Here is a 14,090-nt window from a genome sequence, read left to right as displayed (position 1 = left end):
AATAGAAACAAAGAAGAGAAGTATACTATCACCCAAGTTTTTAACAGTGTTTTGAGAGCCTAGCTAATGCAACAAGATAAGAAAAATAAATGTGATACTAATATTGGAGAAGATGTAAATTATCATCTCAAAAATTATGTTTCTATACTGTGACAAGAAACATAACCTTAAAACAACTGTTAGCATTAATAACAGACCCCAGTAATGTAAAAGAATATGAACTAAATACATGTTTAAATCCATAGCTTCTGTTTATATTATCATAAGCAAGTAAAAATTATAGAAATATAGTCCCATTCACAAAAATGTTTAACACACAAGGTTTATTCTTTCATTTAGCACTAAAATTTTTTCCTGAGACAAGAGTACAAATTTAAGTTTTTAATCCTTGAAGTACTAATACATATAGAAATACAGGTCTTATTGTAAAATAGTTGATCCTATAAATCTACCTCAATGTGTGATCATAAAATTATGTGAGGCTAAAATTAATCACAAAGAAAAAAACAAGTTTTGAAGGTGGTGGTTTCAACTCAGTAGCAGTTCATTTGACATTAAGTAAAACATTTTACCATGATCCAGTTTATGGGTAACATGTTAACAAATCTTTTTCTATTGTAGTAATTATGTTCCTAAAGAACAGTGAAGTTAAATCATCGTGACCAGAACTGAAACTTATTTTATATTTATAACCCATAATACTAAGTTCACTACCCTTTCAAAAAATAATCCCGCCCCATTACAGGACTCAAGGTCTTGGTTTGTACGTATTTAGTGCCAAGTCTGGGAGGAAGAAGCACCCTGAAGGTAGAGTATTGGTTTAAAAATATACGAAAGGAAAAGCCTATTACAGGATACTTTTACCAAAACCCTTTCTGACTAAAGGACCCCTTGCTCTTTGAGTTACCACAGAAGATAAGAAGCTACCCTATCAGGCAGCATTAACATCGAGAAAGTTCAGACTCAGTCGTACTTTAGGAGTGAATCAAACCAGGTTATTAGCACAATGGATAAAAAGTCTTAATAAGGATCCTCACGGATCCTTTATTTCAGGGATAAGCATTTCTTTGAAAAATTAAAATAGAGAGAATAATATTGCCCCACATGAATGAAGTACCATGATTAATTTTAGCTATTTGTAATTTGCAAGAAAATGGAATGATGCATATTTTCTAATGAAAACATAATTAAGGACAGATTTCTTCATGCACAGAAATGTTTTGTTGAATTTATTGGCGTGAAACGGGTTAATAGGATCATAGCACACGATCCTATGGGTTTCAAGCACAGGTTTCTGTGGTACTAGATCTGTGTGTGGCACTGTGTGCCCGCCACCCACAATCAAACCACCTTCCCTCACACTTTAGAGGGGTAATGAATGAGTTCATTAAAATATACACAGTCTCTACATGAGTCCAAAATTATTTTCTCAGGTTATCAATTCATTAAATAGAAACATTAAGTTACCTACTATGTACAAGGTACTTATTGTAAGACGATAAATAATACTGCATTGGAAAAGCACATTTTGGGCATTATTATACCTCAAATGTAATGTGCATTGCGTGGCTGAGAATTAATTCATTGTATGTAACACATTGAACATATAGAGCAAAATTCTGAGCAATCAAAAGCAATTATACCCTTGAGCAGCTCAGTTTTTTAAAATTTCCTTCATTATTCCCTTAAGTTGATTTCTACTCAGGAATTCTCTCTCAGTTCTGAAATGAGACAATAAAGGAATTCCTCACTAAGACCTAATACAAAAGAATAGAAATGTTAAGAGAAGGGCTGTATTAGCTCTTGAATCCTTGTTTCCATTTGGTCTCAACAGTGCTTCTAATGTCCAATTTTCTCTTCAAAAAAAATCTTGATTTAGAAGAACAAAAGGTACAATCCTCTGTAGCATCCAAACAAGTATACAGTTTAGTTCTTACGAAAGTCAGCAAAAAATTGAAACTGAAATAAATATTTAATAATCTTTAGTCTAAGTTATATAATGCCATTCACCATAGTAATGATCTGATACTTCGGTATAAGAGTTTTTAAAATAAAGACTACCAACAGGTAGAAAATTTTCCTTTGCTGCCTTAAGACAGCCCTTGGGGGAGTTTTTACCAGCGTGTTTATTCATAACTTAAACGTTAATTTAAAGAAATGTCACTTCATCACCTAAATAATATACCTTTTAGACGGGTAATTTAATTGGGAAAAGTGCAACATTGCTTCTCCCTCCCCCCGCCCCCACAAAAAAAAGATGCATTCCTGAAGGTTCTCTCTCACTGCCCCTCTGTCTCTGTCTCTCATCTCTGTCTCTGTCTCTGTCTCTCTCTCTTCTCTCTCTCTATATATATACACACACACACATATGTATATATAACATATAGAAATGTTATAAAATAAAATATTATACATACATATATGTATTTATATGCTATATATACATATGTGTGTATATATGTATAATATTTGATTATGAGATCTTTTTTCCCTCTTTTCACTGGTTCGTTATTCTCAATGTGTTTCTCAAACTGCCATGCCTTTCCCATTGTATTCATTCACCAAGGAATAATTGAGTACCTGAATGTATTGAGTACCTTCCAGACCCAAAAGGAAGATACAAAAGAAATATAAGACAACCTCACACTCCAGAATCTTCCCTTCTCTTCCAGGGGGAACAAGGTAAAACCACAATATAGCACGAAGTAATTTATATGATTAGTACCCAAATCAACGTACAGGTACCATGCATTGCACATGTCAAATTTTATAGCTTCAAAACACTTCCCTGTATCTAACGCTCAGAACAATCTTGTTGAGTACACATTATTAACCCCACTTTAGCAGTGAGGAACCTGAGATCCAGAATTTTGAGTGGCATGCCTCAACCAAACAGAGAGAGTGGAAGAATCAAAACGCAAGCCAGGATTTACTGATTATAAGCCCAGTGCCGTTTTCAGTAACAGCACAGGAAACCACGAATTGGAGTACTTAACAGGGCAACCTCCGGCCTTCTGCTAGAGGTGCAATTAAACCAGACCTCACAGGAGGTCAGGAAAACATAGAGCCATCTAAGTGTCTAGCCAAATGTCCAAGTTCATTTTATTCTGAAAATATTTATACTTCAGTGTTATACTCCCAGCACAACTACCATTTCTTCCATTATAGTGCCTTTCCCTCTCCACTAAGAGCTATGCTCTCAGAAATGGGGGTAGCAAATAAAATAAAAAGCTGGCCTGAAGGGATCATAAAAATCTTAAATCACAAATATCGATCTTAAGGGTCTAGTGTCCACTAATTCTCACACATTTTGTTTCCTCTCAGCACTGGAGACTCTAACTCGCCCCGACTATAGCTTTCTGGCACTCTTGCCCCAAATAACCACTTGTTTAAAATGCCAGCGATGACCCTGCCCCAAATCCCACAGGTTCACCCCAGTTTTGCCCTCTGACCCGGCCCCTGCCCAGACACCTCCCCCTCCCTCCCGATGGACGTGATACCTAGTTCAGGCTTTGCAGGGGCCGTTGCGATGCTGTCACACAGCACTGACAGAGAAGATGCGACCTTTCGATTCTGTCCTTGGGGATCTCCCGCTGGCCGCGCTGCGTCGTTCCAACCCCCGGAAAGGGGCTCCCGGCTCGGGCACGCAGCCGCGAGCAGAACGCCGTCCGGAGCAATGTCTCCGACAAGTGGAACGATGCTCGGCGCCCGGCAGTGCATCACTCCACCCCATACTCCTGCCAACTGCAGGGGACTCGGTCCGACAACCAGTCCATCCCACCTCACGCGCAAGCCCGGCCCAGCCGGACCTTACGCAGGACCCGGATGACAAGTCGTTGGCAGCGGCAGTGAAAGCAAAAACCAAGGCCAACCGCCTCCAGGGTCCATCGCAGCCAACCTAAGACCCCCGAGACTGGACCGCAGAGAAGCGTTTCTATGGAAACCCCCATGGGTCACGTGGCTGAGTCGAAAGACCAATTGCCTTTCACCACTGCCCGCGACAGCTCTTTGTGCCCTCCCATGCCCCGCCCCCAGCTCCGCTCCGCCCCGCCCCTTTTCTGCGGAGAACCCGCGCCTGCGCACTACGTCTAGCGCGCTCCCTACCTCTCGCGCGCTCCCCCCGGAGTGCCTGGGCGGCGTGGGAGGCTTGAACACAGCAAGAACCTCAGGAGGAAGGACTGTGGCCAGCGCGCAGGCCCAGAACCGCCCGAGCTGGGGCTGCCGGCGACGCCCCAGAGCGGAAGAGGGAAGTGAAGGCACCAAGCTTCGGGTTCCAGCCGGGCTGTGCTTGCTGAACAAGAGGCAGCACCAAAAGGAGGCCTTTGCCACCGCTCCGGATCGGGGATGTCGAAGAACACGGTGTCGTCGGCCCGGTTCCGGAAGGTGGACGTGGATGAGTACGACGAGAACAAGTTTGTGGACGAGGAAGATGGGGGCGACGGGCAGGCCGGGCCGGACGAGGGCGAGGTGGACTCCTGCCTGCGGCAATATCCTTGCATTCCCCTAGGTCCCCACCCCGCCAGGCCCGGCCCTGCCCCCGGGACCTCGCGCCTGCAAGGTGTGAGGGGGCGGGCCCCTCCCGGGGAACTGGCGCGGAACTGGCTGCGGGGGCCGGCGGCTTCAACCTGTGTCTTTGGGGTCCCCCATTCCGAAGTGACAGGGCTCTCTGATTCTCACCGGGGCGCCCCGAGACCCCAGGGGTCCGCCCTCGGGTACCAGCTCTGCCCGTGCACCTTCCCACGCCCAGCGATTCCTCAGGTTGCGCCAGGAGTCCTGCCTCCCGGACCCTGGCTCTGCCGGCCGCGCCCTGGCGGCGCTGGGAAGGCACCTGGGCTGATCAGGACTGATCAGGGCGCTGAAGTTTTCCTCCCGAGCGCTGTTTGCTGGGGTCACGTCACCTCCAGGAATTTCTCTCGGGCAGGAATGGGCATCTTTAGTGGTTGTGTGTTTGTTGTGATGGTTTTGTTCTGGCAGCCTTAGGACAGTTTATTCTTTGCCAGGAGAGATGGGGCAGTTTGCTGCCTGAGGCTCTGTCCTCTCGGCCTGGGGTTTTTTGTTGTTGTTGTTTTTTAAAGATGTTTTGACTAAATACCGGTTGCACAGAATTTGTTAACCAGGGGAAGGGTGTGAGTACAAAACTACCCAAACTCCGAGAAGAAAGCTTGGAGGCTTTACCTGCTGAGCAAAAGAGGATAGAAAGAAGACAATGCAGGCGGAGAGTCCCTTGAAATACTTAAATAAACCCCAAAAATAAAATAGAAAAAGAGTAGCCATTTGTACAGAGCAGAACAGTTTTTATAAGTCTGAAATCATTACCATTTTAGATAAAATGTGGCTGCCAGTTTCTGGGCTTGGTTTCTGCATACTTGAATATTCATAACTGAACATTTGCATCAGCTCTTTTTTAGAAAAATGTAAATGTTGCAATAACCAAAGCTGTAGTTTTAGATTCTCAATTACTGAATCCACTCATTTCTAATTATTCTCGAGTGTATTCATAAGGAAGGCTTTGTAGACTCTCCTCATCAATGTCCTATTAAATTATAATGGGGAAATAGATGAGTGATAATATTTGGTAGGAGCTATATTTGGTCTTAAAGGCACCTAAAATACACCCTTAAACATTTATCAGCATACAGATGTTTCTTTGATTTCACAGTCTGCTGATGCTCTTTTGAATTATTTAAGTACTTAAATGTTTGGGATCTTAAAAAAGGAACCAGTGTACAAAAGGCCTGCTTTTCTAGAAGTTTATTAAACCCTGAAAGTAACAGCTCACCATCAACCATAGTTGTTTTTTTTCTTCAGGAAATAAGTGGTGAACATTATAAAACACTCTTTGTGATGGAGGAATGATGCTCATGAAACTAACTTATTTTAAGATGATACAGGATGGCTCTTCATTGGGGCTGCTGTACCCATAGAGTGGATCTGCTCATGGAGATGCTGTCTCTTCTACTCTGGTTACAAGCAGAAAAGACAGATGCTAGTCAGGCAGTACAGATGGAGGAACAAGCGAGCTTTGTGTGGTTTTCCTTTTAGGGGAATGGCTGTATGTTCTGACGGTCTGATTGGCCTTCCGTGTTTCATGCCAACCCACTGGTGCTTTCAAAAAGAAACTGAATTGAATAGGTATGGCCTAAGGCAGTTTGAATAATCTTTATGAAGTACAAGAGAAAATACCCAAAACGGAAAGTTAAGTTGTCCCCTAGACTCATTGAGTTACATGTTTTATGCCTCTTTTCATCAATATTGAGAGCTTCCTAATGTGCTGTGCGTCATTCAGATTAGTAATTGACCAGCATTTCCTGTTAGCGTTTCAATTCATGTAGAATATAATTGTAGCAAAAGTTTGATCTTTTATTTTTTCAGTTAGAATCACATAAAAAGACATGCTTTGGTTGAGGGTAGGCTCTTTCAGTTTGGGTCCTAATAATAATTTTACATATTTTAGAGGGTTTTTTTTAATGAATATTCATTACTAATGTTTTCATATGTGTCTTACTAGAAAATGAGAAGCTAGCAAAGTGTTCATTTCGTAATTAAAACCAAGGAGGAAATGGTCTTTATTCTTAAAAAAATAACAGAACGTTCTTTTTTGTGTTCAGTATTTTATGTTTGATTGACATACTTGAAACCAACATGTTGAATTTTCCAGTACTGAACATAGTGACATAGTGACATTTCTTTCTGTGCATAAAGTGAAGTCTTAAGAACCACTGGTTCCTGGTAGTTACAGGGCTTTCCCGAGGGCTGCCCTTTGCTGCTTCCCCCTTAACCTCCATCACAGGAAACATGACCGCCGCCCTGCAGGCAGCACTGAAAAACCCCCCAATCAACACCAAGAGTCAGGCAGTGAAGGTGAGTCCCAGCCAATCACTGATCTCTGCTGACGCCTGAGCGTACTCACCCAAACCCTCTGTAGTGCCACCTGCTCAGCAAGTCTTCAAACTGTTTGCTTTTCTATGAGTGTTGTTCTTTTAATAAGGAATTTTATAACCTGCTTTTTTAGTAGTAGAGCAGTGCACATGAGCATCCTTCCTTGGCCAAAAGTTTATTTCTATAACATTTTTTTTAATTGCTACATATAGATACGCTGCAGTTCATTGATGAACTAATCTCCTTTTGTCATAAACTGTACTGAAGTGAGCAATTCTGGGTAAATTATCCATTTCCTTTGCATAAATCCCTAGCAGTGAACCCCTGGATTTTGGAATGCATGTTTTTAAGGCTTCTGATACGGGTGGTGTTGCCACGCCGCCCTTCTGAAAGCCGTGTGAGTTACCTCCCCGGAACAGCTTTTCCCTCATTTCAAAGAACCTATTTCCTTTGGTATTTTCTTGTTTCAAAAGAAGCCTAGAGCATTGGCCCCGCTATACATCACTATTCATACATCCTAGGAGCCCTGAGGATTCCTTAGTTGAATAGTAATAACTAGGGTAAGTGCACCATCATTGTCTAGGCTATATAATTTTATAAGGGGAAAAAGTTCTTGGTTTTTAAAAGTCATGAGGCATTTCCATTGTACCACCTTCTGCTTTTGTATGAGTGGTTTTTAGTCACGGGGGGAGGGGGAGGTTTTAGCTCTGGAGTGGAGGATGCCTTCTCAGTTGCTCATGGCATAGTGTTCAGACCGAAGGTAACGGTAGGAGGTAGAAACATTCTGTAAAATCCTGACCAGTATTTATTGCTGGAAGTATTACTTTGTCTTGAGTAGGAGGAGAAATGAATTATTGAAAGGGTAAACTTAGTGTTCTCTTTGCTTGGCTTAATGGGTGTAAAATAACTTTACTCTTGGATTAGTGTTTTATCCCCAAAAAAAAAGATTGTTATAAGTGAAGGTCACTGTATCTTACATCCCATAATCTCTTGACCATAGACATGAAACTAAGTTTGATTAATAAGTTACTTCAGAAGGATAGTTCAAAGAACAGTTTTTAAAATCTGGATTTAATAAATTGGTAAATGATCACATCCGTCTCCAAGCAAATCCTTTCGGCTCTCCTTTCAAATATTTCGAGAACCTGTCCACTGTTGTCCACCTCCTCTGCCGCCGCAATAGCCACATCCAGCCTGTGGCATCACAGTAACTTCCTAACTGGTGTCCCTGCTTCTGCCTTGTCCCCAGCGCCACCGCCCCTCAGCCCCGCTTACCCTCAACATGCAGCCACGTGATCCTGCTCAGATGTAAAGCAGGTTATGTCACTGTTCCTGTCAAAACCTTGCAACGTCATAAGGCGGAGTCCCCACAGCAGCCTGCGGGGCTCCCACGCTCCCACTGTCTGTCCGGCTCTTCCCCCAGAATTCCTCGGGTCTGTGAGCCCGCCCTTGAACACGCAAACAGCACTCGCTCCTTCCTCTCTCCGGAGTACTTTCCTTGGTGTCCCCAGCGTCTCCTCTTTCACGTCCTTTGGGTCTTTACTCCTTGGCACTGTGGCCGTGGCAGAACTCGAACCCCCCCCCACACACACACACACACACACACACACGTCTAAATGTCCTGTCATTATTTACCCTCAGGACCGGGCAGGCAGCATCGTCTTGAAGGTGCTCATCTCCTTTAAAGCCAACGACATTGAAAAGGCAGTGCAGTCCTTGGACAAGAACGGCGTGGACCTCCTGATGAAGTACATCTACAAAGGCTTCGAGAGCCCCTCCGACAACAGCAGCGCCGTGCTCCTGCAGTGGCACGAGAAGGTGAGCGTGGGCTGCGGGCTGCGCGGCCGGGCCTTCGCCGTGGGGAGTGACAGGGGCGACGCCGCTCACGCAGTGGTTTTGGCTTCTTGGTTAATATCTTCGTTATTACAAATAAATGCATGAAAACAAGTTTCGATTATGCTTACTAGCCTTGGTCTTGAGAGTCTGATTGGCAGCGTTTTCATTTAATGATTATGGTTTAGTAAACGTAATCTTGAACTTGGAACTAAATCAAATCTTTGAAAAGAAAAGAAATAATAGAGACCAAGAATTCCTTAACAATGGCCGAAGGTAAAAACAGCCCGAGTCTCCATAGACAGAGGAGCAGGTAAACAAAATGCGGTTCATACATACGGTGGAATACAGTGGAAATGGTTTCACCCCGAAAAGGAAGTTCTCATATATCTATAGCATGAATGAATCTGAAAACATTGTGCAAAGTGAAATAAGCCAAATACAATGAGACAAACACAGTGTGATTCCACTTATATGAAATATTTAGGATAGGCAAATTCATAAAGACAGAATGTAGGTTAGAGGTTACCAGGGGGTGGGGAGAGGGAGAATAAAGAGTTCATTCTTAATAGCACCGAGTTTCTGTTTGGGCTGATTGGAAATAGTGGTGCTGCCTGTTCCATATTGTGAATATAATTAGTGCCAATGAACTGTAAGAATGGTTCAAAGTGGCACACTTTGTGTTATAGGTATATTTTCCGACATCTTACAATTCCCAGAACTCAGATTTTCGGAAGCTGTTGTCTGTATAGCTGAGTGAAAATACACACGTGTAAGATAAACACACTGTTTAGCCTCGGTTGGGCCCCTTTATCCCTTACACGCTATCAAACAAAAGCGCTAGTATTTATGGGTAGGGTAACCATCACTCCCAGCTTCCCCCAGTTTCTCCCTGGTTGTTTTGACGTAGTTGTGACCAGTTCCCTGCCGCTCTGTGTGCCGCTTCGGAGGAGGAGTTCTGTGGTCGTCCTGCTCCTGGAACAGTCTCCCTTTACGGGGCCTGTGCTATCGTGTTTCAGTTGATCCTTACAACAGCTCTCTGAGGCGTACAAACCTCTTCACCCTCCTCGGTTTACAGAAGAAGAGCCAGCGTTAGAACCTAGTGACCTAGTTGCAGCCTGGCCTCAGGATCCCAGCAAACACAGGAGGGAGAGCTGATGCTGTTCCTGATGGTGGGCCGATCGGGGCACATCCCTGGTCTTCGTCTCTGTCTAATACCAGTCTCCAGTTCTTCACCGGTCTTGCCTCCTAAGCACTTCTCAGTCGTCCACCCAGATCCATCTCAGCGCAGCGGGGGGCAGCATCTTTCCCAGTCGGTTGTGTGGCTTCCCAAACTGGCCCCCCAGCTACTGGTCGCACCTCCCTCGGGTCTGTTCTCTGCCCAGTCACCAGAACGCCCCTGAGAACCCAGATCTGCCCCCGTCCGTCACCTGAAGAATGAAGTCCAGTCTCACGTTCTGTGTCGTCCTCCTCCTTCTGCTCCAGCCAGACCCGCCTTCCCCAGAACGCGCCGTAATGCTTCATGCTCCTGCACCTTGCTCATGGTCTTCTCTCCACCTGAGTGCCTCCTCTCCCTTTTATGTCACTCTGTCACCTGCTCACCCACTGAATGTACCATTTTCTCCAGGGAGCCTTACCCGACCCTTCCACATTCTCTCTACCCTCAAGCTAGGTATGTGCCTTCCTCGGTGCTCTTATAGCCTCCAAAGCATAGCTCTGTCACTTCCTACAGTGTGTGTGTCTTCCTGGTGCACCAGATGGTACTGTACATACATTTGCGTCCCCAGCACCTAGCACAACGTACAGAGGTGTTTGTTAAGTGTTCTGTGAGCACGAGGTAACTATAGCTTCAAACTTCTATTTCATCATGACTTTTCACATGACTTTCAGTAAACCAAAGGTTCTGAAGGTCTTAGCTATTCAATAATAATGTTTAGCTTGGGAGAAAAAAATCTGACAAAGACCGGCCGACTCAGTAGGATTTAGGTTGGTTTTCCCCAGGTTGGGCTTCCGCCTGACGGGGCGGAGAGTAAGAGCAGAATCCACGCCCTAAATGCGCATCTGGGCACCTGTTCAAGGCAAGGGCGTTACGCCCTAGGTCCTTGAGAACAGCGTACTACGAGGTTTTCATGTCTCACCGGGAGGTAAGCGCACAGGTCAGGAACTCCAAAGGTTTGGTTTAGGACTCTTTCCCGGTGCCAAGAACAGTGCCTGGTGCATAAGAGGTGCTTGAGAAGTATTTATGAAAAATAGTTCAAAAATCAGTAACTGCACACAACCTTAAGAAAAATGTTTTCGTTGGTATGAGACTCGGTTCTTTACGATCCCATCAGCACTTACTTGCATTTGGTCTGTTTCCAGGCGCTCGCTGCAGGAGGAGTGGGGTCCATCGTTCGCGTGCTGACCGCCCGGAAAACCGTGTAGTCCAGCGGGAACTGGACGTCTCCTGCCGGTGTGGGAGTTGCTGGTACAAAGACCAAACAACCAAATGCCACCGCGGCCCTGTGGGCAGCATCTGTTCCTCTCAGCTTTGCCTTCTCGCTTCCTCTTTCATATCTATAAAGAAGAAAATTACATGTCCGTTTCCCTTCCCTGAAAATCTGGATGCTATAGAGGGAATTTTGCAACAGGAGTGCTTCCTGCTCTTGAAGCTGTTTCAGTGATATGTATACCGGTGTGTATATAGCCTAATTCACATTCAGGTTCAATTGTGCAATTTTTAACCCCTGTTGGCTGGTGGTTTTTTTGTTTCTCTGTGTTTTTTGTGTGTGTTTTGGTTTTTGTTTTTGACTAATAGTGATAAATTCGATGAGAATTTGATGCCAATTTCCTAACTCATTGCTAGCCAGGAAATGATTCTTATGAAAAATATGTTCGAGAGACTGGCAGTTCTTAACATTGCAAAACTGGACCTTATTTCCCTTATTTAAGCAGAATGTGTTTCTGGAACAAGTGACAGGCGAAGACCACTGCCCGGTCCCAGCTGTGTCCCTGCTCACCTCCAGTTCAAGTCTGCCGCTTCCTCTCAACATCCCATGATCATGGCCTCTCGATTTCTTTGTGGTCACCAGGGTCCAGAGCAAGGAGTCTTGCTCTACACAAATGTATCTATTAAATACCAGAGCCTGTTGGGTAGAACCATAAAACTTTTGTCCCGATAGTACGACCCTGTTTGGGAAGACTACTCCGCATCAGAAAGGGCATGGACACCAGAGTGTAGTTCAGACCCTGGGCAGCCTCAGAATGAAACGCTCTTTTCCTTAGAATCAGAGTGGCTGCCTCAGACGTTACGAGGTATCTGACATGCCCTGTAAATGTGGTCAGTGTCCTTCAGGGTCATTGGGATCTCAAAAGATTTGGTTCAGACCCGAACACACATCCTGTATTTTAGCCCAGTGTTTTTTAAAAGAAGAAAATGCCACACAGCAAAACGTGTTTACTTTGTTTTGGACACACCAAATCGGTTCTCAGAAAAATGTCCGGTGCTCCCAGGGCCGTTTTGGTGGCCACAGAACAGACCGCTGGGCGCGTGTGCCCGGGAGGGGGACCAGCCGGCGTGGAGGACCCGCATGGAGCACCAGTCTCACGGTCACCGACTCACACGGAAACTGGTGCAGAAATCCTGCAAACTCTTGGCTGTTTTTGATACCTGCCTTTTGTTTTGTAAAAGTGATAAAGTTCCAAAAAATAAAACATCAGTGTTGAATAATTGATTTTTCTAACTCTTCCTTTCATGCTCACTGAATGTACAGTTATTGAAGAGGAAAGATTTCTTTTTTCACCGACAGGTTACTGCACTCTTTGACGAGATCTAGTTTGGGGCGGCAGGTTTGTAAAACCACCTCATTCAAACATGGGCAGTAGAGAAGAGGGGAGACTCATGAGTGACGTCAGAGCCCTTGGGAGCGATTCCATCGTGTTCCCAGTGCCGGCTGAACGAACGCCCCCCCTTGTCACTGCCCAGAAACCTAGACCAGAATGTGCAGAGCAGCCTATAGCAGCTGCGGCCACTCAACCTCCAGCTTCTAAGCTCTTCCTGACACCGCAGATTTACTCACCGGCTCACGGGAGCCTGTCCACTCTCCTGCTGCGCCCGATTCCGGCTCCAAAGCTTTGGAGCCCCACAGGCAGCTCAGAGGGCCCCGAGTGAAGACACACTGAGCAGTAGGTGTTAGAGTAGTTACAGCACAACCACTCACAAACTGTACAAGGAGAACAAAGTGATACCCAATGCTTTTTCGTAAGAGCCTCCTTAACAACACTTTCAAGACGAGTGTTGGGGAAAATTCTGGAGTTTCACATTTTATAGTCACAAAAACAGGTGTATGCAAAATGTGCCGGTCAGCTTTACTCAGGGAGGTAGTAAAAACAGTTAATGAGTGCTGCAGGGGGATGAATCCCAGTGGGTTACAGCTGGAACCAGCTGACTGGCGGTTGCATCCTGCCTGATGTCCCCCCCGGGTTACACCAGCCGGGACACAAGTCTGTCCTGGCAGAAAGAAGGGGACAGTCAGGATGGATTGTCAGAAAAAAAAGATGCAAACGCCAAAGAGGTCTTTCAGCCCCAAAGTCATTCTCCACCTGCCATTCCCTCTACTTGAATCTCCGGTTTTATTGATTCAGTTCAGTCAATTGTGCGTGGTTTTTGGAACTTTTTAAAGGGGGCACATGGCACATACGCCCCTTTTTGGTCGTTAGGTAACAGCACCATTTCACTAACAGTCACACTTGGTAGGAAGTATGATGATAAGGAAATCCAGTAACACACCCGTGAAATCAAATCTGCCAATGGTATGAATTAGCAAAATACTTCTTTTTTAAGCCCTCGCTGTGCATGTTCCCAGGAATCGCGGTGCACGTACATAATGGGTGAGCGACGTCTGCTTGCTCACGAGTTGCTCTCAGCCTCAGTGAGGAGGAAGATGACAGCGATTTAAAATCAATGTCATGCACTTCAGTGTGTGACGCCAAGTGCAGGTAGCGTCGGGAGCAGTGAAGCCAGGGTAGACGAGAGCAAAGCCACAGCTCCGTCTGCACCAGGCCTGGTGGGGCAGGAGCGTAGGTGCAGCAGACGTGGACGGAGCAGAAAGAAGAGCGAGTTGAAGCACATTGTCGCTGTTCCTACGGCTTCACTGTTTCTAACACGAAGGTCTAGACAGTGCAAGTTATTAAGAAGACTAGGCTTTGATGAAGTGTGGGAGGTTCGAGAAAGTCACGAGATTATAGAAAATGGTATTTTTAGCTGAAACAGACGGTGGTCACTTCATCTCACCCTTTTAAAGCAGTAAAAGAACGGGAACTTGATTTTATAAGAAGAAAGCATTAAGTTTCATAATCAAGAGCCTTACTTATGAAAAGTGGGTATGACTTATCCTTTA

The 14,090-nt window shown here is 44.9% G+C and overlaps 2 protein-coding genes across 3 annotated transcripts in view; one reads left to right on the top strand and one right to left on the bottom strand.

Moving 5' to 3' along the window:
* The window catches only part of RGL1 (ral guanine nucleotide dissociation stimulator like 1), a 218,595-nt gene extending 214,700 nt beyond the window's left edge, over positions 1-3,895 (bottom strand). For both annotated transcript variants that reach the window (XM_037145679.2, XM_037145680.2), the window contains exon 1: positions 3,501-3,895. The gene's annotated coding sequence lies outside the window, so the exon portion shown is untranslated. The remainder of the gene's footprint in view (positions 1-3,500) is intronic.
* A 228-nt stretch (positions 3,896-4,123) lies between these two features.
* Positions 4,124-12,425, top strand: ARPC5 (actin related protein 2/3 complex subunit 5). Its single transcript, XM_053663729.1, has 4 exons — positions 4,124-4,488; positions 6,790-6,861; positions 8,521-8,697; positions 11,074-12,425. The coding sequence occupies exons 1-4, from the start codon at positions 4,345-4,347 to the stop codon at positions 11,134-11,136; spliced, it is 456 nt and encodes a 151-aa protein (XP_053519704.1). The 5' UTR covers positions 4,124-4,344; the 3' UTR covers positions 11,137-12,425.
* Positions 12,426-14,090: the final 1,665 nt, after the last annotated feature.

Source organism: Artibeus jamaicensis, unplaced genomic scaffold, assembly GCF_021234435.1.
Source record: "Artibeus jamaicensis isolate MK-2021 breed Jamaican fruit bat unplaced genomic scaffold, CSHL_Jam_final contig_327, whole genome shotgun sequence".
NCBI lineage: Eukaryota > Metazoa > Chordata > Mammalia > Chiroptera > Phyllostomidae > Artibeus > Artibeus jamaicensis.
Note: the sequence above shows the minus strand (reverse complement) of the source record. Positions and strands in the feature narration are given on the sequence as shown.